Source organism: Neophocaena asiaeorientalis, unplaced genomic scaffold, assembly GCF_003031525.2.
Source record: "Neophocaena asiaeorientalis asiaeorientalis breed wild unplaced genomic scaffold, Neophocaena_asiaeorientalis_V1.1 scaffold327, whole genome shotgun sequence".
NCBI classification, from domain to species: Eukaryota; Metazoa; Chordata; class Mammalia; order Artiodactyla; family Phocoenidae; genus Neophocaena; species Neophocaena asiaeorientalis.
Genome location: NW_020174560.1, coordinates 8,993,916 through 9,018,405, shown reverse-complemented (window position 1 = coordinate 9,018,405; position 24,490 = coordinate 8,993,916). Strand labels below are relative to the sequence as shown.

Sequence of the window (24,490 nt, the reverse complement as noted above, 5' to 3'; positions counted from 1 at the left end):
TCAGATTCTTTCCCATTATAGATTATTACAAGATATTGAATATAGTTCCCTGTGCTATACAGTAGGACCTTGTCGTTTATTTAATATATACTAGTTTGTATCTGCTAATCCCAGGGTCCTGATTTATCCCTTCTTTCCCTCCTGTTTGGTAACCATAAGTTTATTTTCTGTGTCTGAGTGTTTCTGTTTTGTAAATAAGTCCATTTGTATCATTTTTTAGATTCCACGTATAAGTGATACCATATGTTTGTCTTTCTTTGTCTGACTTAACTTCACTTAGTATGGTAATCTCTGGGTCCATCCATGTTCCTGAAAATGGCAGTATTTCATTCTTTTTTATGGCTGAATAATACTCCATAGTATATATAAACCATATCTTCTTTATCCATTCATCTGTGGATGGACACTTAGGTTGCTTCCATGTCCTGACTATTGTAAATAGAGCTGCCATGAACATTGGGGTGCATGTATCTTTTCGAATTAGAATTTTCTCTGGATATATACCCAAGAGTGGGTTTGTTGGATCATATGGTAACTCTAGTTTTTTGGTTTTTTTGCGGTACGCGGGCCTCTCACTGTTGTGGCCTCTCCTGTTGCGGAGCACATGCTCCGGACGCGCAGGCTCAGCGGCCATGGCTCACGGGCCCAGCCGCTCCGCGGCATGTGGGATCTTCCCGGACTGGGGCACGAACCTGTGTCCTCTGCATTGACAGGCGGACTCTCAACCACTGCACCACCAGGGGAGCCGGTAACTCTAGTTTTTTAAGGAACCTCCATACTGTTTTCCATAGTGGTTGCGCCAAATTCTTTTATTTTTTACTTGGAAATAAACATTTTATTACAAGGAGTACTACTAAAGCAATACAGCAATAAAAAGTCAAAATGAAAGTTCCCTCCCTCCCTATTCCTGTTCCTGATGGGAACTCGGTATGTATCCTCAATCTTTTCTATGCATGTATTAATACATACGATTTTTAAAATTTTTAACAAAAGATGATTATGCAAAACAATGCATGGAAATTTGATATTTTCTTATCCTTCCACACATGATTTCATACCATCACTTCTGAATTATGGCTGTCAAAAGGCATGATCTCAGTGTAATCATGAAGGTACACCCGTGACAGCTGAGGGTGTTCTATAAAATGACTGGCCTGTACTTTTTAAAATTGTCATTTTCATGAAAGACAAAGGCTGACCAGCTGTTTCAGATTAAAGGAGACTAAAGAGACATGACAGTAAATGTAATGCATGATCCTGCATTGGATCCTGGTCCAAGGAGGATGGGGGTAAAATTACTATAAAAGACTTTATCAAAATCTTTGAATAAGGTTTATAGATTAGATAATGACAGTATATCAATGTTAAATTTCCTGATTTTCATCATTGTATTATAGTTATGTAACATAATTCCTTGTTCTTAGAAGTTATACACTGACATATTTAGAGCTAAAGAGACATGATGTCTACAGTTTACTTATTCAATGAATCAGAAAAAATGTATAAATATATAAAAATATGATAAAGCAAATGTGGCATAACGTTAGCAGATGGGGAATTTTGCAACTTTTCTTTAAGATTAAAATGATTTCAAAAGAAAGAAAATGGGAGGGCACACATAGTGGCCTGGAGCACCAGAAAATTTTCTAGAACGCACAAGCATATTTCTGTCATTGGGAGTTACTTAAGGGTAGACTTCTATTATAATACAGAAAACACCATAGAGAGTTGCTTAATTACATTAGCTACTACTAGTCCATGGCTTTTCAGCCTTGCCTGCACATTGGAATTGCCCAGTGAAGTAAAAGACAATAGGTGATGTCCAGTCCTACCCCTGCAGATATCCTGATTTCTTTGGTCTGGGATATGGCCTAGACGTGGGGTTTTTTTAAAATCTCCGCAGAATTTTCTGATGTGTAGCCGAGATTGAGAACTGTTGCTAGCTGCTAGCAATGCTTGCAGGGGAAAAGGAGGGGGGAAAGATAAGAATTTAATAAAGCTGTAGTATGTATGAGATACCTTGCCTCCGTGCTCCTCCTTGGCTCTACCCAACTTCTTGCTGTTTTTACTGCTTATAGCATACAAAAGCATTTAGCCCCTTGGCATTCATTTTCAGCATTTTTTCTTATTCTCTTATCATTCTGAAATGTATTTATTTCTTCTGTTAACATTTTGTGTGTAGGTCTTCTTAGAAGCCCATATGATTTAAATTTATTTATTTATTTATTTATGGCTGTGTTGGGTCTTCGTTTCTCTGTGAGGGCTTTCTCTAGTTGTGGCAAGCGGGGGCCACTCTTCATCGCGGTGCGCGGGCCTCTCACTATCGTGGCCTCTCGTTGCGGACCACAGGCTTCAGACGCGCAGGCTCAGTAGTTGTGACGCATGGGCCCAGTTGCTTCGCGACATGTGGGATCTTCCCAGACCAGGGCTCGAAAGCGTGTCCCCTGCCTTGGCAGGCAGATTCTCAACCACTGCGCCACCAGAGAAGCCCTACTGCTTTTTTTTTGTGTGTGTGGTATGCGGGCCTCTCACTGTTGTGGCCCCTCCCCGTTGCGGAGCACAGGCTCCGGATGTGCAGGCTCAGCGGCCATGACTCATGGGCCCAGCCGCTCCGCGGCATGTGGGATCTTCCCGGACCAGGGCACGAACCCGTGTCCCCTGCATCGGCAGGCGGACTCTCAACCACTGCGCCACCAGGGAAGCCCAAGCCCTACTGCTTTTTATTTAAAGCTATTACAGTCAGAACATATAAGAATGAGTTTGTCCCACTGGAAACATCAGGAAGTGTAGTTGCTTTTATATTAACTCTATGACTAAGTTTTTTTTAAGAGTGAAACGAGTTTGATTTCACTTGCATACAGATCTAGCATAAAACCTCCTGAGAGCTGACACAGTTACAGATCTGTTGCTGAGGTAGTTTTAGAAGATGATAAAAATATACTGAGAAGCAGAAGCCCATGTGTACTTCAATTGGCTCAAGCCAGTGCCCTCAACTTTACAACTCTGCCTTTAATTGCCGAATTCAAGATGAAAATCAGTGGTAACAAAATCCAAAGGGTCTTTTTTTTTCCCCTCCCTTTCTTCCTGTAATTTAGGAAGGCCATTTGGAAATAAGTAAGGATTGTCTGCAGGCCCTTGAGGATTCCTGAGATCCTTTCCATGAAATCCATGAAGTCAAAGCTGTAATAATACTTAGGTGTTATTTACCCTTTTCACTGTGTTGACATTTGCATGGCTGGTGCCTTAGTGTGAATTAAGGCAGTGGTGCCGAACTGTAAAAGTAGTCATTGTATTCTTCACCGTCATGTGCTTGCAGGAAAAAAGGGCAGTTTCACTTAGGACTGTCGTGCATGAAGCACGAAAAATTTATTTCAGTAAACCTTGAACCTTGAGTTCAGGTCTTTTTAATATTCTGTGTGATGAAATAGGAATTAGGCATAAAGTACTTCTGCATAGCAAAGTGTGACGGTTGACTTGAAAAAAAGCCCTTGCACAATTGTTTGACTTGGGAACACCATTTCTTTGTGAAAGAAAGATTAACAGAACTATAGTTAATCAGACTTAAGTATTTGGGAGACATTTTATAAAAAATGAGCAAAGTGAACCTGTCACTTCAAGGGAAAAAATTTGACAGTAGATAAATTTCGACTTTAAAGTAAAAATTAGAGTGTTGGAAAACTTGTATCTCCCGTCGTGAGCTTGATAGCTTCCCAATACTTAGAGATTTTTCTGATGAGGTTGGTGGTGAAATTAATGACTGATTATTTGCTGCTGTATAATGAAATATGCCACCATAGAGAAGATCTGCATAACTCATTGAACCAATATTTTCCAAATGACCAGTGCATACATCACAAAATTATGCATGGGTAAAACATCCATTCAAAATAAGTGATAAATGAATGGAATTTAATGCAACCAAGTACAGAAAGTTTATTGATACGGTTTTAGATTCCATATTGTACCTAACTTTTAAGAAACTACCATTTGTGGACTAAAAACAAAAAGAAAAACAACCATTTGTCTAGCTTTAATGTATCAAAGGAGAACATCCAGTTATATGAAAAAGCTATTAAAATACTCCTCCATTTTCCAATTTATATACGTGTATGCAAATGGATTTTCTTCTTACACTTCAGCTAAACAACATTCTACCACAGGTTGAATACAGGAGCATGTGTGAGAATCCAGCTGTTTTTGTTTAAAGTAGACATTAAAGAGATTGGCAAAAATTAAAACAATGTCATCTTAATTTTAAAAAAATAAGTAAAATAGGTAGACTTTTACTTTAAAATATTTATGTTAATATGAAATGCATTGATTTTCCTTTTATTAGTTGGGTCAAATGCTGCTGATAAGAAATGGATGAGTGCAAGAAGGCCAAGTAAATTCCAGCGTCTAGTGGTGGATGTAAGGTGTAGGAACTCAAACATCTGAGAAGGTCCTAAGGCTAATGATGACCTTCCTAATGTCATTAAGAAAAGGGAAGTTTAAATTTAAGTGCATTCTGTGTCAGGCACAGGGACAGATGCTTTTATTTACAGTGTTTTTTATAGTCCTCATACCTTCTGAACTAGAGGTTATTCTGAATTAGAAGTTATTCCATGTTAGAGATCAAGCAGTGTATACTTGGAGAGGCTAAAGAAGAATCCCAAAGTCATACAGCTAGTGGTAATGTAGCCAGGATTCTAACCTAGGGTCTGAGTCCCAATAACCTGTTACTGGTGACTTCCTTCATGGATGTATATATACAATAGAACTTAAATGTGTACGTGGCACACACGTATAGAACTGTTTCATTTTCTGAAAATGGTTAAAATTTTGAACAAAGGTCCTAATTATCTGAGAACTGTTTTAATAAGGAAACTAATCAAATAAGTTCCTACTGGTCACAGGTGGAAGAATATGTGCCTTAAAAAGCATAACAACTGTAGTGCTTTGAACTGCAAAGAATTGATATGAAAAATTATGGTTAATTTTTTGTGTGTGACATAGTGATTTTTTAAAAAGTTTGTAAAGATATACACTAAAATATTATATATGAAATGTATGTGCAGGATTTGTTTAGAAATTGTTTAGAGCAACTAGATGGGGTAGGGACTGGGGGAAGGCGAGTGGGTTGAGGTTGTGTATGAAACAAGATCGGGTATGTATCAATATTTGTTTGCAGCTGGGTGATGGATACATGGGTTCATTAAACTGCTGTCTCTAATCTGAAAATTTTCATAGTAAAAAGTTTTTTAAAAATCTATTTTTAGACATCTTCTTGGGATCATTATTATAAATTCTTTAGTAATTCATTTCTGTGGTAAGTATTATCACTAGTGGACATTTGTCCTCACATCAAATCACTTTTTAAATTAAGGCTGTTTCTTTGTGTTCTGTCCAACAGCCTGGCACCAACATCTGTTCGCTTTCCCTTCCTCTTTTCTCAGCTCTCTCTTTCCAGATGTAGTGAATTGTATGCAGACTGACAACCTGGAACTAAAGAAGCTCGTGTATCTCTACTTGATGAACTATGCCAAGAGTCAGCCAGACATGGCCATCATGGCTGTCAACAGCTTTGTGAAGGTAACTTTTTCCCAGGGACTTAAGAACAGTCTCTTCTACCTCAGAAAACCTTTTCAGAAGTGTCTCTTGATATGGTTAGTGTCTGCATTGCAAATAAGCAACCTCTGTTCCAAAAGAGGGCCTCTAGAGAAGTATTGGCCATTGAGTAGGAATATTCATGATTTAAGCATTCTGTATGCCAGAGTTTGTCATCCAGTTCAGACCATATGGTGAGCCTTCTGTCAGCTGGGCTTGGTGCATCCTTGCCAGGTGGGAGAAGAAAGCAAGGTGAAACCTCACTGTTTTATCTTCCAAGGCTGATAAAAGTTGGGCATATCATTGTAGTGTCAGTAACCTGGGGCTTTACCTCTTTTATCTTTGTAGAAATTATGCTTATGGTTCAGACGTAGTGGAAACTACAGGAGCTGCCTTTTAATTTTGTTTTATTGAATAGGTCTTACAATAGTTGATTAACTTTTTTGTTATTGTGGAAATTTTCAAACATTTTCAGGTTGAGGGAATAGTATAATAAATTCCTAAATATCTACCTTGTAGTTTCAGTAGTTACCAACCTATGGCCAGTTTTGTTTAACGTAAACTCTCCATACATGCTTTCCTGACCCCCACCTCCTCTCCTACTGGATGATTTTAAAGCAAATCCCAAACATCTTAAGAATGAAAAAAGCATCTAATCAGCTGATCATTATAGAAAGTCCTTAATATTATTGGATATCCAGTCAGAATGCTATCATTAGATTTGATGAACACAGTAATAAGGTTGTTCTTATTAGGGTTTTTGTTTTGTTTTGTTTTGTTTACTTCTTTTTCCTCTGCCTGGAATTTAGTCTACATTAAAAGCAAAAATCAGACAGCATTTCTAAAATTAGCTTCTATTAAATTGTTTTGGAAAATAAACATGCTTTCTTCCTTCTCATGGAATTTTTGTTCTTTTTCTGTGTTTAGCTACAATGTACAGGATCATTATAAGATTTCATTCTTTCTGTCTGGTGATTCATAGATGGATGATATCATTGGAAAGAATTTAGTTTACATTTTTTGGAAGTTAGCGTATGCATAGGTTTATAATGTTTAAAGAAATTTTTTAATATAGGGCAATTTAAGGGGTGTTCCTTCTTGGTAAGTGTTCTATTTGTACTGTATTTGGAGGCACTTGCTAGGAAAGGAGAATGTATGTTAATCAGGATTTCAGAGGGCCCTCTCTGCTGCTTCACGCAAGGAACTTATGTTGGGCCCAAACCAGCTTCTAGATTCTCCTTTGCTTTCTTGGCTGTAGGCCCCAGATATCCAGCCCTCTTTTCTCCCTGCTTAATATTTGTGGAGTGGGACATATCTTTCCAATTTCTGATTTTTTGTTGTTGTTGTTGTTGGGTTTTTTTGTGGTACGCGGGCCTCTCACTGTTGTGGCCTCTCCTGTTAAGGAGCACAGGCTCCGGACGCGCAGGCTCAGCGCCCATGGCTCACGGGCCCAGCCGCTCCGCGGCATGTGGGATCTTCCCGGACCGGGGCATGAACCTGTGTCCCCTGCATTGGCAGGCAGACTCTCAACCACTGCGCCACCAGGGAAGCCCCAATTTCTGATTTTATCCTGTACCAGAATACAAGCCCAAAGCCCTTTTCTGCTTTTAGTGCAGGTCCAACAATGGCCATGGGGATGGTAACACCAGCTATCTTAGCTTCTGCCCAGCTCTGGAATGAATCCTATAGGACATTTCTTCATTGTGTATGTAAAGCAGTTAAATGAATTCCTAGCCTAAACTCTTAAAAAGGCAACTGTTGTACTTAGGAAAGGAATCGTATGGGAGATGTGGGTTCTGGTGTAGAATGAAACTGGAAGCCTACATTAATTAAATATTCTTTTGTTGCTTATATAAACCAGACTGTTTAGTTTTCTGGTTTATGTACACCTGTAGTTGTCAATGATTGTTTTTTATAGGACTGTGAAGATCCCAATCCTCTGATTCGGGCCTTGGCAGTCAGAACCATGGGGTGCATCCGGGTGGACAAGATTACAGAGTTACACATACATATATACACACACTTTTTCAGATTCTTTTTCCTTATAGGTTATTATAAAATATTGAGTATAGTTCTCTGTGCTATACAGTAGGTCCTTGTTGGTTATCTCTCTTATATGTAGTAGTGTGTATATGTTAATCCCAACCTCCTAATTTATCCCCCCCCTTTCCCCTTTGGTAACCATAGGTTTGTTTTCTATGTCTGTGAGTCTGTTTCTGTTTTGTATATAGATTAATTTGTATTATTTTTTTAGATTCCACATGTAAGTGATATAATATTTGTCTTTCTCTGTCTGACTTACTTCACTTAGTATCATGTTCTCCGGGTCCATCCACGTTACTGCAAATGGCAATATTTTCTTCTTTTTTGTGGCTAATATTCCATTGTGTGTGTGTGTGTATATATACACACACACACACACACCCTACATCTTCTTAAGCCATTCTTCTGTTGATGGGCATTTGGGTTGTTTCCATGTCTTTGTTTTTTAAAGATTAGACTTTTTTTTAAATTTAGTTTATGTATTTATTTGGTTGTGCTGGGTCTTAGTTGCGGCTCGCGGGCTCCTTAGGTGTGGCATGTGAACTCTTAGTTGCGGCATGCATGTGGGATCTAGTTCCCTGACCAGTGATCGAACCCAGGCCCCCTGCGTTGGGAGCATGGAGTCTTAACCACTGCGCCACCAGGGAAGCCCCTGTTTCCATGTCTTGGCTGTAGTAAATAGTGCTGCTGTGAACATTGGGGTGCATGTATCTAAAATACAAGGGTCTTAAAGCAAACCTTCGTATCATACTTACCCCTGTGTTTGCTCAGAAACAAACCGGTTCTTTCATCATTTTCTTAAAGAAACTTTACCTTAAAGTTTTGAGACCTTTTATTTCTCCTATTGACATTTTTAATTTTGCCTATATAATGAAGGAGAGTAGGTCTCAAAGTGGTACATTGGCTCTGCTAGTAACTGAAGTTCATTTGAATTGAGTGATTGGTCATTAAGTATCATTACTGAGAAGATGGAGGAACTTAGCCACTTTCTCTCCTTTTTTTGCCTAAGGCATTCCTTATGTGGAGTTGAATAACACTGAGCTAATCAGTGGATAACCTCTGAATATTTCACTGTTGAACTTTTTGAAAGAGAGAGTTGGATTTGCTGTGAAATAGACGTGTCTCACTTGCAAATTACCTGCTCAGATCTCTGCTTTGATACTTCATTTGGCTCATCTTACTCTTTGGGTAATCTTGGCTTCTATTTATTATCTTTGAAACTTAGTAACAAGGTCAAAAAATGAAGTAAGCCACATTTTTGAAAAGATACTGTCGTTCTAATTACTATCAGCAATCTTTTAGCCACCTTCTAGGCATAGAAGTGATGTGGGTGTATATGCTTAAACTGTGACTTTACAGGGTATAATCACCACTGTCATTAGAAGATTCAACCCTACGTTTTTCACTCAAGCAGCCCTGTGTGTCCCCTTTTTTTTTTTTTTTTTTTTTTTGCTGTACGCGGGCCTCTCACTGTTGTGGCCTCTCCCGTTGCGGAGCACAGGCTCCAGACGCGCAGGCTCAGCGGCCATGGCTCACGGACCCAGCTGCTCCGCAGCATGCGGGATCCTTCCAGACCGGGGCACGAACCCGTGTCCCCTGCGTCGGCAGGCGGACTCTCAACCACTGCGCCACCAGGGAAGCCCGTGTTACCTTTTTTAAAATTCCATAAAGAAATAAATTTATAAAGCAGTAGTATCTGTTTTTAGAATGTTTAGCTGGTACTAAGTTGTATTTTTGACATTGCTTTTGATTCACTTTGTTATTTTGAGCAAATATTCTTGAAATTTTCTACCTGAGGACAGATGAGAAGATTGAAAGTGTTTGGGCTTTGCTCTCCAAGTTTTGGGCATCCAGATGAGCAGAATATCATGTACTCTGCGGAAACTTTTAAAATATTCATTGGGCCTATGAATGTGGAGTGGAGTGAGGTAAAAATGAGTTCTAGCTCATATAGGCAATTCCAGTTCAGGGAGAAAAAGACATCTTTACACTAATGTAAATTTTTCAAAGCAGAACCTGTAAAATTAGATCCTCAGGGGTAAGGGACTAACTGAGGGTTTAGTAAAGGCTTTTTTTTTTTTTTTGGTACCCCCGTAGCACTTAGAGATCTTTATCCAAATCAGTTGAGAGGATGGAACAATTCTGGAACAAGCCTAATTTGTCTGATTTATTCCAAGTTTTCATTGTAGTAGAAGGGTTGGCTTTTGTCCAGTCCATAGTACTCAAGTAGTATATGTATGCCATTAATTTATTTATACTTTTCAATATGGGAATTTTCAAACATATTCAAAATTAGAGTGACTAAATGAATAAATAAAATGAACTCAGTTACCATCACCAAATTCAATAATTATTAATATATGCCTGTTTTTTACCTGTTTTCTTCCTCCATCCCCTATCTATATACAGGTAATTTAAAGAGGCTGCACATGAATGGGTCTCTATTTGAATTTAAAGTATCATGATATTATAGTAATTTTTATTTTAATAATTCTTAACCTCTTTTTGTTTTTTTGGGTTTTTTTGCGCGGTATGCGGGCCTATCACTTTTGTGATCTCTCCCGTTGCGGAGCACAGGCTCCGGATGCGCAGGCTCAGCGGCCATGGCTCACGGGCCCAGCCGCTCCGCGGCATGTGGGATCTTCCTGGACCCTGCGTCGGCAGGCAGACTCCCAACCACTGCGCCACCAGGGAAGCCCTCTTAACCTGTTTTTATACAACAAGTCAGGAGGTGACTTGGGGAGATTTTCTTAAGTATTTTTGAGAAAACTTTTAGAGAAAATTTACGGTTACTTGGTAGGTTTGTGAGAAACTGTTTCAGGAATGCCTTATGTTTTATTGTATCTTTATTACAGATTTTCCTAGAACAGGTGTCAGCATTAGAGATTAAATTGTTGGACCTACTCCCCTCTAACTAAATAGGAAATTTTTCTTATTCTTGTCAGACTTATTAGTAGCAAAACTTTTCCCTGATATTGTTTGACATCTTGCTAGTAAGGTGCCCAGGATACAGAATTGAAGGAGGCATTCATTCTCAGGTGCCCCCTCTACCTGCACAAGCCTGAGAGTGGGATACCTCGATTGTCTCACTCTGTCCTGGCCTTATTTTACATACATTAAAATCATTTTTTGAGCTCTTCATTCTTGTTACTTAAGTGAAGAACCGAAAATCTTGGACTAAGAGATAACCAACACATATACCCACGTGCCTACTTTCATTCTTGAACCCATACTTTTTTGTTTATTTTTTGCGGTATGCGGGCCTCTCACTGTTGTGGCCTCTCCCATTGCGGAGCACAGGCTCCAGACGTGCAGGCTCAGTGGCCACGGCTCACGGGCCCAGCCGCTCTGCTGCATGTGGGATCTTCCTGCACCGGGGAACGAACCCGTGCCCCCTGCATCGGCAGGCGGACTCTCAACCACTGCGCCACCAGGGAAGCCCATGAACCCGTACTTTTCATCTCAACTGTATGTCCTGTTTTTTTGCCAGAAGTATTACAACTGTCTTTAGATCATTGATTTTCCTTTTATCAGTTGGGTCAAATGCTGCTGATAAGAAATGGATGAGTGCAAGAATGTCAAGTAAATTCCAACATCTAGTGGTAGATATAAGGTGTAGTGACTCAAACATCTGAGAAGGTCCTGAGGCTAATGATGACCTTCCTAATGTCATTAAGAGAAGGGAAATTTAAATTTAAGTGCATTCTGTGTCAGGCACAGGGACAGATGCTTTTACTTACAGTGTTTTTTATAGTCCTCGTATCTTCTCAACTAGAGGTTATTCTGAATTAGAAGTTATTCTAGGCCTTTCTCACCTTCTGAGATGGCCCACACTCTGTGGAGTGTGTTTCTCCTTAAATAAATACACTTCTTACCTAAAAAAAAAAAAAAAGTTATTCCACATTAGAGATCAAGCAGGGTATACTCGAAGAGGCTAAAGAATAATCCCAGGACGTCCCTGGTGGCACAGTGGGTGAGAGTCCGCCTGCCGATGCAGGGGGCACGGGTTCGTTCCCCAGTGCAGGAAGATCCCACATGCAGCGGAGCGGCTGGGCCCACGAGCCATGGCCGCTGAGCCTGCACGTCCGGAGCCTGTGCTCCGCAATGGGAGAGGCCACAACAGTGAGAGGCCCGCGTACCGCAAAAAAAAAAAAGAAAAAGAAAAAGAATAATCACAAAGTCATACAGCTAGTGGTAATGTAGCCAGAATTCTAACCTAGGTCTGAGTCCCAATAGCCATTACTGGTCACTGCCTTCATGAGTATACATATACAACATGTTTAGAACTGTTTCATTTTCTCAAAATGGTTAAAATTTTGAACGGATAAAGGCATTAATTACCTGAGAACTGTTTTACTATGGAAATCTTCCAAATCCTCTTAATCTGATGAGGGGTATGAGTCCTATTTTACTGTTCTTGAGGGGGAATTTGTTCCACTTTTTCAGAAGTTGCTCCACATGGTGGCAGCACTGTACCAGCAAATATCAGAGCCTCTTGCAAAAGGAATTAATGCTTCTAGGGTGTTCTGCCTTAGTGGTTTTCTTGTAGCTCACTTTAGAAGGGCATCCTAGATGTGAAAGCACCAGAACATCTGGAGAAATGACTTTGAAATTGGAGGGTAGCATGTTGATAAAAATCTGACTACTCTTGGGGTTATGTTGACCTTCAGGTTGATTCCTGGTAGTCTGCGTTGCTACAAGTAATAGGACTTTATTATATTTTCATTTCCTGTCTTTTATGGGGGAATCTCACACACCTCATTTTCCTGCAGTTGTTTTTACCATTTTATACTTTAGTTAAAACTGACTTTCCATGAAATACTACTTGAAAGAGAAAAGATAGTTTGAAGTAAAAAAATTCTCACTGTTAAGTCCTAGGTTAACCTCCCTGAGTCTGTTTCCTCTTCTGTAGAGTGAGAGGTACCAACTTAGAGAGTCGTTAGGAGTATTAATTGAGCTCTTGCATAAAAAGCATCTGTGAAAGTGCCTGGCTTATGAGAGTTCATGAAATGATGGCTGCTGCTGCCGTGATGATGAAGTAGACATTAGGCAAAGGTTAACATTATTGCTACAATATTAATTTAAAGGGTTCTGACCCCTTTGATAGCTATACAGGTTCATATGGTAAAATCTTTCTGAAGGAATGAAAGCTAAACTTATTTCCAGACACAGATTTATTAGTCCATTATTTTGAACGTAAACGTATTCAGAATGAGGAAGCACTTTGGCACGAGAGGAAAATAGCTATGATTTCTTCACAAATAATCAGAGTTTTGAGAATTCTGTCTCACTAAATTGACGTTTGCAAGAAAGATACACTTTTGGGTGATAGTGATAATTCTCTAGCTTTTGCCCATACATTAGGATTTTCCCTCCTTACTGCAGTTTTTCTTTTCTCTCTTAGAGGCATTTTGAGGTATTCCAACTTCAGTTAATGTTTACACCAGAATCTGCCACTCCAGAGACTCTCTTGACAGCCCCACCACACGTACTTTGCTTTTTGTTTGTGAGCTCAGGTCTCCTAAATCCTTTGGCTCAGCGTCTTAGCCCCTTTGATCTTGTCTTCTAAGCCTTCTGAGTTCTACCATCACTCTGAGAACTGCCCCTGGGAATGCCCTTCTTCCATTGCTCTGTCCTGTCTGCCAAAGCACAGACTACTGAATTAGTTAAAAAAACAAAAACAAAAAAACCCCCAGAAACATATTTTCGTTTGTTGAGGGTTTTTCTGCACAAGCAGCATGCTCTCAGAACTTGGCCCGGTATGGCCTTTAGCAACGGTTCTAGTTACTGCCAGCTTCTTTTAATATGAACTTATTTTGGAAAGCTGTTTTATGAAAAGTAACATTTTTTTTCTCAGAAAAAGTATGTATTTTATCCATGTGCTAGCCAGCATGTAGAAGCCACATGAGATTATGACAGTGGTTCTCAACTGGGGGCGATTTTGCTTCCTGGGAGACAGTTGGCATTGTCAGGAAACACTTTTGGTTGTCACAACTGATGGGAAGGTTGCTACTGGCATCTAGTAGGTAGAGTTCAAGGATACTTTAAACATCCTGCAGTGCACAGGGAGCCCCCTACAACAACATGAAGGACTAATTTGTTTCAAAAACTTAAATAATGCCTGACATATAGTAAATGCTTAACAAATGACAGCTATTCTTGAGAAACAGATCTAACGTGACGTACTTTCTGATTATTGTAATTTCTAGTTAGGCTTTAGAAGGTTTGTGGTGGTTTGCTGTCAGTTTGAGATGATAAATGTTGAAAAACTGAAGTCTCTCTAGATCACTTTGTAAATTTGAGAAGGATTTTTGTCAGAATGTTTGTTGTCCTCGTGGGCAACGTTAAATCTATTAATGACCTCATTTAATTTAGTACTTTAATTATATGAATTCTGTTATCCCTAAATATATATCAATAAATAGGAGAATAGTTATAAAATTAAAATATTATATGGAAGCGAAATTAGAAATGCGTGATGCTCTTCGTGCCCAGCGTCCATAAAGGAGTACCAGAGCTGGTAGAATTTAGGCATGTGTGAGAGTGTCAGTATGTGGTAGGCACTGGGTAAGAATGATGTAGGAGGTAACATGTTCACTCAGTCTGTGTCTGGATGCCCCAAGTAAGTAATGTTGTATTTGGTACTAAAAGATGAGTTGCTGGTAATTTCTACAGGATCAGAGTGTTGAGTAAGTGGAATCATTGGAGGCTGCTCTGTTATAAGGGCAAGTGCCCATCTCCGTGCTTTTTGGTTTTTAAATTCTTGCAGAGGAAGGAAACAATTTTTGTTTTCCTTTATGATAAACTTTGTGGAGATCTTTTTATGTGTATTCTCACCTTAGGAATTTTAATCATCAGTTTTCATTTTATCAGTTATTACTAACTTAGGTTTTTGGGTTTTTTTTTAATCTCATTTTGGGGGCGGGTTTTTAGATTTAGAGAAAAGTTGCAAAGACCGTACAAAAAGTTCTCATATACCTATCTTCACACAGTTTTACTTAATGTTAACATCTTACATAACCATGGTACCTTTGTCAAAACTAAGAAATTGGCGTTGGTACATTACTATAAACTGAAGTACAGATTTTATTTTACCTGTTTGAACACAAATATCCTTTTGCTATTCCAGGATTCAATCCAGCATACCAAATTGCATTTAATCACTTCCTTTTATAAAGAGTTGATTCACTCTTCATGAAAGTATCTCAAAAACAGAAAAGTGCTTTGTAACTGTGAACTTTTTTTTTTTTTTTCGCTCCAGTACTAACACATGAGGGTTAAAACTCAGGCTCTGAAACCAACCAGACTTGGATTTGTATCCTGGTCTGCCATTCTTAGCTTGGTGGTCTCCCTAAACATCTCGGTATCCTCGTCTACAAAATGGAGATTATAAACAGTGCCTCTATCATTGGATCGTTGTGAAAAATAAAAGAGGGCTTGCAAAGCACTTAATAGTGAACCTGGTATAGAGTAAGCCCTTAATAATAACAAATGTTTCTTTATTGTATAGTGATCGTGGTGCTGGTTATTAGTGATTTTAGAAGGGTTAATATCTTAACCACTGTGTCACCAGGGAAGTCCCAAAGGTACTTAATTCTTTTGTATACATTATTTAAAGCCAGGCATTATTTTTTAGGGTGATTCTGAGGGCAGCTTATCCACAAATGAAGTAAATCTATTTGCAGTATTACTTAACACATCATTGCAGGATTACTTTTAAAAGATAATTGTTCAAGGATATGCCTAAAGCAGTTTTCGTAGGCAACTTCCTGAAAACTGGATCTGTTGTACATAGTAATTCAGTAGTGTACTGAAAGATCACAGCTTACTCATTTCTTAGTGTCCCTTTTAAAATGATCTCAGGGCTCTAATTTGGCAGGGGATTACTTACTCTCAAAAGGGAGATAATGGTGTAATAATAAATTTTTTGTTTTGTTCATTTTGCAGCATGCTGTTGTGTGATTTTAGGGCTGGTGGGCCAAGTAACTCTTGGCTTCTTAGGAGTGCCTTTTGTCCATTTGTAGATATTTATTTGTAGTGTTTTAGCTTTGTGAATATTCACATTTCATCAAAACACATCTTAAGCTACTTATGTAAGCCCCTTAAGTAAGTAATGAGTTTTATTGAGTCTAATTTTTAAATCTTACTTGTTACCAGATATTCAGACTTTCTTGCTGTAATGGGATGTGTTGACTCCACTAGGTAGATGTGTTCACTTAGCTTCCTCATTCTGGGAAAGAAGATGGGGAAAAAAACGGAACATTACAGAATGTCACATGTAGTCAGCATATTATTAGTTGGCAGTCTGGACAGTGTCTTGGATTAAAGCATGACTGTAAAATTAACTGGTACCGTATAGTCATTGTATTCTTTTTTTTAAAAAAATGCATTTTAAAATTTTTATTTATTTACTTATATTGGCTGCGTTGGGTCTTCGTTGCTACACGCAGGCTTTCTCTAGTTGTGGCGAGCGGGGGCTGCTCTTCGTTGCGGTGCGTGGGCTTCTCATTGCAGTGGCTTCTCTTGTTGCGGAGCATGGGCTCTAGGCATGGGGGCTTCAGCAGTTGTGGCATGTGGGCTCAGTAGTTGCAGCACACGGGCTCAGTAGTTGTGGCTTGAGAGCTCTAGAGCACAGGCTCAGTAGCTGTGGCACATGGGCTTAGTTGCTCTGCAGCATGTGGGATCTTCCCAGACCAGGGATCGAACCCGTGTCTCCTGCATTGGCAGGTGGATTCTTAACCACTGCGCCACCAGGGAAGTCTAGTCATTTTGTTCTTAAGGAGATGATAATGACTGAAACATGCTTAGAATAAATGCCCTGTGATTTAACGTGTTATTTGAGGCAACTCCATAAAGAAGAAAGTGAGATTCTGAACCGTTGCTGATTTTCTAGAGGATAAAAGTATGCAAATCACCTTTATTTTCCATTATAATAGTTTTGGTCAGTTATGCTACTGCGTTCAATTTATTCAGGTCTTCAGGGGCAGCAGCCAAAACGATTGTAAATTGAGTGGGAAAATTGAAGTGTTTGTTCAGAGTGTGTGACCTTGAAGGTCATTGCTAGAAATGAAAGTCTTCTAAATATAGTTAATAGGAGGAAGTCACTATATTGGGAAGTGCTATCTTTCTTGGGTTCTGAGGCTATGAAAATGAGTGAAATTAGATCATTCAAAGGGACAGGGAAATGTGTGAGAGATTTCTCCTAAAGGAACTTCTGTCTGTGATACTCTACTCCCAATGTATATCTAGATTTCCTTCTAGAGTTCTTTTTTTACAGGATCATTTTTATTTTAATCATACCTACCACTCCAGCTTGCTCCTTAAAAAAAAAAAAAAAATGAGGTCTGGGACTTCCCTGGTGGTTCAGTGGTTAAGACTCCACTTGCAGGGAAGAAGATCCCACAAGCCGCAGGGCGCAGCCAAAAAAATAAAAATAAAAAAAGTAATGTCAAATTTATGTCCTCAGAATTGCTGCATATGAGACAGGGGTAGCTTATAAATCAGATTTTATATAGCTGGATAGTAAATCTTGCCTCTTTGAAGTGCTGCTAGGATGTGATTATCTCTGAAATATATAAAGTAGGAGAATACATTTTTCTCCTTGTATAAATCTGCCTGGAAATAATGTTTTGATTATATTATTCTCCCCAGCTCCGATTTTTCTTTCCCTTTCCCCCATTTGAAGTTCACAGCTCTTGGAACTTCTATAAATGCAGGCGGCAGAGTGATTAGTACTCAGACACTAGAATCAGATACAGGCCTTGAGTTTGTTTCTTTTTTTTTTTTTTGCGGTACACAGGCCTCTCACTATTGTGGCCTCTCCCGCTGCGGAGCACAGGCTCCAGACGCGCAGGCCCAGTGGCCATGGCTCAGGGATCCTCCCAGACCAGGGCACGAACCCATGTCCCCTGCATCGGCAGGCGGACTCCCAACCACTGCGCCACCCGGGAAGCCCCAGGCCTTGAGTTTGTATTCAAGCATTTTCCCTTTCCAGCTTTATTGGCTAAGCAAGTCACTGAATTTCTCTAATCCTATTTATAAATTCATTTTTAAGCCTATTTCCTTATCGGTAATAGGTGAAGTTTGATAGCAACTACCTTAGAGTTGCTGGGAAGGTAAATGGCATAGTAAGTGTTCAGTAAGTTTTAGCTATTACTGTCTTTTATCTCTTTGTCCAATTCTATTAGGCATAGTATAAAGTAAGTCAGAACACAAATTGCTTACGTTAAAAAAAAAAATCAGCAGACTCCAAGGGTCCACAATGAACTGTCAAATTGAAGGGAAGTCTGTAGTTAGGGTAGAGAAAAATTTGTCTAGTGTTGAGTGTGATTTTACACATGCACGTGCATGCATACTTCTGTATGTATGTATATGTTTGTGTTTAATATCTGTATCTGTAAAGTATACATATTATATTAGGTCTACAGGGGGTAGGGGTGGGGTGGGGAGGAGGAATGTTTCATTGCAGTCTTCCAAAGAACAGAATTTACCATAATTGGGAGGCAAGATGAATTAAAAAAAAATTTCTTTTGATGCTATGGGATATGTTCCTTTGTAGCCTAGATGCCAGCTTTTTGTAAATCAACCAATGTGCTGAGAAAACTCACTTAAACCCTATTTATAAATCCATTTTTAAAGCAAAACTTCCTTTAGAAACCCCTTTCTTTCTTGGGAACTCCAGTTTTTCTGAAATTATAATTAAAAGGCCATTGTTCTCTTCATGGCAGTGTTTCCTAAAAGAACTGCCAGTTTTCTAGGGGGGAAAATGTTATGCCTGTTTTTCTTAGTTCAGATTCAAAGTGATGGTACAAGAGAAAGAGACATAACCTTTGTTTTAATACACTAGTAAACCAGGGCAGTTACTGCAAGAGTCAGATTTTTTCTTTTGATAATGAATTATTGTTTGGAGAAAACTCTCAGGGAAGAGGAAGTAAATCATGTTTCAATCCATTATTTTTAAAGTTTATTTTTACAAACAGATAATATATGTACTACATTCTATACAAAATTCCAAAGAAACACAGAGACAGGTGAGTTGTCCTGTATACCCCAGCTACCCAGCTGCTGTCTTGAAGTCAGTCTTTGCCTGCTTGAGATTCGATGCTCATTTTGAGTTTCCATTAGAGTGAGATTAGCATGGCTTACTGACCAGGAGAACTCTGAGCAGCTCTTTATGGGCCCACACAGTATATTTCTGAAAACTTAGCAGTATGAATGTGAAGATTAGGAGATGAAAGTGGAAAGGTAGAATAGAAGGAATTTTAGAGGAATAGCAGTAGAGTTTTGTTATTGGGGGTGTATCTCTGGTCAGTCATTGGCTCAGTGGCCATTTGGCAGTGATCTTTTTTCCCCATGCAGACTTTTCTAAACATAATCATATAATCTGATCTCTCTGGATCTTTTAATTAGATTTACTTTTCCCTGTTTCTTTTCTTGTTTTAATGTGATAATAAGTGAAAATTGCCTGTTTTACCACCAGAACATATACTTCATTAGCTGCATTATATACTTGGTTTAATTTCCAGTTACCTGTGATGTTAGCAGAGGAATTCTAATTGTTCATTCTGTTCAACATTTCCTGTTAACAGACCTCATACTTAATTTTTTTTAACATTAAAAAAAATTGACTGGCAGAAATGGTAAGTTGTGACAGGACATTGGTTTTGGACGAACTGGTAACCAAGACGGCATGTGTTGGCAGCAAGAGAGGAAAACAGGCGTTTGTTCTTCCAGTGTGACATTTTGATCCTTTATCCTGTAATCCAGTGTATTAATTGTATTATACAGGGGAAACACAGTACCTTTTCCCTGCCTGTAAAGCACTGAGATGGTGGAGATTATTGTTTCACTTTTCATGCTTTTTAATTTTTACTAAAGGCCATGCTTGATGGTGTGGTTGGCAAACAAAAATTAAGTCAGGAAAGAACCTCATGCATGCTATCATGTGATAGGTGAACTAGATAATCCTTCTCGATTTGTCTTAATAACAATAGAATATTATATCCATAATCATACTTACCAAGTGAACCTTTGATTTTTTTCATCTTGGAATTTTTTGTCCTGATCACTAAGTTATAACTGAAGGTGATTCCATTTGTGGCATCATTATCTTAGTTAATGGATACTGTCATGAATGTATTATTTGATTTAAAAAGCCATATTCTCTAGAATTTATCTTCTAGGTAAAATCATATACTGGGATAATCTGCGGAGTACCCAAGTGATATGGATATTAAAATCAATAGCTAAACTGTGACCATTATGTTTCTTCTCTTGCTAGCAAAAGGATAATCATATAACTCTTAGTTTCTCAAGCTTTTAACAGGGACTTCAGTCAGAACTAAAAACGAGTTGACATTTTTGAGAATCTTTTCAATATACATAATTAATGAAGCTGCTACCTATTGCATCTCATTTATGCTTACAGAATATTTATATATAGCCTTACTGTGCTAATATTTAGCGACAGCTGAGAGCCTCACTGCAAAATGTGGTTTTAAATTCATTTGTACAGAGCTATAGTTTTTTGTCTGTTTTGTTTATTTTTGGGTGTCTTTATAATCTTAAAATTACTTAAAACATTCATTGGTTGTAGATTTCTTAGTTAAATTAGACATAATCTGTAATTTTGTTAAAGTGTCCACTTTTTTTTTCTTGCAGCTAGTATGGATTTCTGGGTCTGTAAGTCAGGATACAAGTGTACTTTCTTATATTTGGTAGCAATTTTTCATTTATCATACTGCCTGAGTTAAGGATACATTTGAGGTACCATATTTCATTGATTCTAAGATGCATTATTATTTCCTGTATTAACGTAGAAAGAAAAATACCTCCTATTAAACTGACATGCCGTTGATTATTAAATATATCCCAACTTCGGAGATGTTAATATGAAAAACTGTGCAACTTAGTCTTGATGAATTATGGTAATATTGCCACCTTAACTTTGTATAAGGCTTTGTAGAAAGCACTTATACATAAGCCATCTGATTTTATCCTCAAACTAAAGCTAATCTGTGAGGGGGATTAAATTATCCCATTTTCAGATGAGGAAATTGAATTTCACGGAGATTATGTGCTTTCCCAACATGATGTTACTATGTGAACCATGTGTTACTATGTGAACTAACCACGGTGAACTGTGGTTTCAAGGTCACATTTTCTTACTCTGAGACTTAAGGTATGATTGACCCCTGAAGTATCACCTCCCCGCCCCCCAGTACATGCACACCCATACACATATAAAATTGTTTGGCCTAGATATTTCTTTCCATTGCCTAATGTACATGTTTCATATTTAAACATCACTGTTTTGTGTTTTTTGTTTTGTTTTGCCTGCGAGGCATGTGGGATCTTAGTTTTCCAACCAGGGATCGAACCCATGCCCCCCTGCAGTGGAAGCACGAGTCTTAACCACTGGACCGCCAGGGAAGTCCCTAACCTTCACTTCTTTTACAGCTGTTCATGTGTCTTAATTCTACTGATAGTTTTGACTACTGTTAAAATTATTATTGTTTTAATAGTAAGTCATGAGGGACTCTCTGCTAATATGTGAATTGTTTTAATTCTGTGTTGCCTGACCATGAGGAAGCTATATATGCCATCATTGGTGGTTTATTATACATTTTGAAAGCAGTATATCTCTTTCTAGCTGACTGCGTAAAACGTTCAGGAACGGTTATGGGTTGAGATCTATGAAGTGATCCAGAGAAATAGTTGTACTGTTCTTGACAAATCAAGGTCATATCTGCTTCTTTCCCAGGTGGTGGCTAATGCTGTAGCAGCATTATCTGAAATCAGTGAATCTCACCCAAACAGCAACTTACTCGATCTGAATCCACAGAACATTAATAAGCTACTGACAGCCCTGAATGAGTGCACCGAACGGGGCCAGATTTTCATCCTGGACTGCCTGTCTAATTACAACCCTAAAGATGACCGGGAGGCTCAGAGGTCAGTCTGTTTTTCTGGATAGTATCTAGGAGTCTTGCCCGGTTCAATAATTTCTAGTATCTGTATTAGAATAAGGGTCTGTTACGTTGGGAAAATCAGTGGCTTATGGGATATATATTGCTATCCTGTGGTATTTTCTCAATGTATTTAGGAACATTTTAGGTGGTAGAGTAAACCATGCAAAAAATAGCTCTTCCTAAGAGGAGATGTGTATATTTCATTTCTTCTTTGAACAGTATAGTTACAACCCTCTGAAGAAACTCTCCCTCATCATGGTCTCACATCTCCCATACAGCAATTCCTAGCCATTTGGCAAACAAAGGTTTTTTGAGCGTCTCTCACTGTAGTAACAAAATTTTCGTTCTTTTACATACATAGTAAGTGGCTTGGCTTGTTACTAGTTATTGAGCTGCCTTATACCTATAATTAATACTAGAGAAACTGTGTTGGAGCCAGCAAAATGTATGGTGTCTTCCGTTAGATACAGGAATCTCATCAGTCTGAATTTGGAGAAGATTTTGGAAGACACACCTGGATTGTTCTGCTCAGCTCTCTACCACTTTAGTGTTGCAGATTTTCTTTGACTATCAGATACTGACTACTAAATTTCATATACACATACATACATTTTAGTTTACAGAATTGGAGGTATCATCAGTTTTTATTGAGCATTTTGTGTATACAGGCACTGTACTAGGCAAAATAATTCTGAAGAATTGTTGGCTCTTCATTTTATTTTATTTTATTTATTATTATTATTTTCTTTTGCGGTACGTCGGCCTCTCATCGCTGTGGCCTCTCCCGTTGCGGAGCACAGGCTCCGGACGCACAGGCTCAGCGGCCATGGCTCACGGGCCCAGCCGCTCCGCGGCATGTGGGATCTTCCCGGACTGGGGCACGAACCCGTGTCCCCTGCGTTGGTAGGCGGACTCTCAACCACTGCGCCACCAGGGAAGCCCTGCCTCTTCATTTTAATTATGGTAGATAGGAACCTTCCTTGCCCGGCTAAAGCTCGAGCTACTATAATGTAAGTGCTCTTCACTCGTCTGGGAAATGGTTCCCTCTGGATTTAATCAAAGCTCACCCTGATAGTTTCTTTCCATCACTGAAAGTACAAATATCTTCTGGAAAGAACTTTACATACAATTTTATTTTCTCTTGGTCATTGACATCTCACACTTACTCATTCACTCAGCAAATATTTATTGAGCCCGTACTGTATGCCAGGCATTGTTCTAGGCTCTGAGGATATAGCAGTGGACAGACAAAAATCATAGCTCTTATGGAACACTTATTCTGAGGGATAGGGCAGAAGTATATATAAAATGTATACGTAATACAGCATATAATAGGTCAGATGATGATAAGTGCTAACAAGAAAGATAAAGTAAGGAGGAGATCTAACAAATGCTGGGTGGTCAGGAAAGGTCTCCCTGGGAAGGTAGCATTTGTATAAATACCTAAAGTGGGTCAGGGAGTCAGCCAAGTAGATACAGGAGGAAGGGAGAGAAACACAGCTTACTTACCTTGTGTCCTTAACTGAGTCAGCTAGCCACTCACGTTGCCTAAGAGCTATCAAAATTAGGTTAATTTCTGAAGAACCCTCAATGGATAACTAAATATTCTGTATTTTATGAGACATTTAAGTGTAGGTGGCAGGGACTGGGAGAAGGGGATGAGGTTGAGAGAGTATTGCAGTGGTGTCGTGTTAAAAACAAACAAACAAACAAACACCCTTCCCGAGATTCCCTATTATGCTGAATGCAAGAGGTTGGGTGGTTTTCCCTGTCAGCCCATCTCCTTCCGCATCTTACAGTGAAACTTCAGCCACAGTTGGTTGATATCTCTCACTGTGAAATAACTCTCAGAATGCTTAATTTGACTTCCTATAGGCTGAGGAGAAATGGGCTGTGAGGCAGGGAGCCCTTACATAGTATGGGGAGACAGAGAGGACTATAAAATAGGAAGGTAAATGGTGTGAGCTTCAGGTGTTTGGGGTATTGGCTAGTTCCCTTCCAGTTTGAACATCCCTTATTGCTGGTTTCCTAAAGTCTTCTGATATCCCTGCTCTGTTTGTAGTTTGCTGGGATTGAGGCGTCCGCAGTGTTAGATCCCAAATTTACCTATGTATGGAGTTTTGACTTTTCTAACTGCTTTTCTAATTTCTTTATACCTGGGCCATGGGAGCCTCTGACAACATTACCTTATAGGTTAGGCCATGAAATTGCTGTTGGAGAATCCTTAATGATTGTTCACTTCATGGATTTTTAACAGGTCCTGGCAGAACTGAAGGAATATGCCACAGAGGTGGACGTCGACTTTGTGCGCAAAGCTGTGCGGGCCATTGGACGGTGTGCCATCAAGGTGGAGGCAAGTGTCCCGTGGTAGTTGTGATCACGTTGTGGGACTCTGGGTATTCTCTTCACCTCTTTTCTTACATTTTTAAGTTTAAATTAAAAAATACATTTTTAAATTTATCAAAATAATAAAGCACATTGTTAAAATATTAAAGAATTTTTAATGAAAAACAGCTGTCCCTGGTCCGTCTCTTTCCCGAGGGAATCATGTTTAACTCTGTTCCTAATTTTAGTTATTTTGATTACTTCCATATCTCTAATATCCTTATGCTACTATTTATTGATTTACCAATTGTAAACATTGTGTATTAACTTTCCGCTATGAGAGAAGCAACTTAGTTCATATACTCCATCATTCCTACTTCTACCGTTCTGTATAGATCCCCTGTATAGTTATATCATGTGGTTTTTGTTCCTGTATTATCTTTGTAAATTGAGGTAACATACCTTTATTTCTTGTTCTATCAACTAGAGTCTTGCAAAGCTTGCTGTGCGTATTATGCCTGTAAATATGTAGAGCCTACCCAATCAAATGATTGCATTTTCTTTCT

At 38.9% G+C, this 24,490-nt stretch overlaps 1 protein-coding gene across 1 annotated transcript in view; it reads left to right on the top strand.

Moving 5' to 3' along the window:
• Positions 1 to 5,187: 5,187 nt before the first annotated feature.
• The window catches only part of AP2B1 (adaptor related protein complex 2 subunit beta 1), a 93,096-nt gene continuing 73,793 nt past the window's right edge, over positions 5,188 to 24,490 (top strand). Inside the window, 5 exon segments of the mRNA XM_024757552.1 lie at positions 5,188 to 5,571; positions 7,505 to 7,584; positions 21,292 to 21,603; positions 23,399 to 23,414; positions 23,857 to 23,952. Coding sequence (XP_024613320.1) covers positions 5,464 to 5,571; positions 7,505 to 7,584; positions 21,292 to 21,603; positions 23,399 to 23,414; positions 23,857 to 23,952 — 612 coding nt within the window. The 5' untranslated portion in view covers positions 5,188 to 5,463.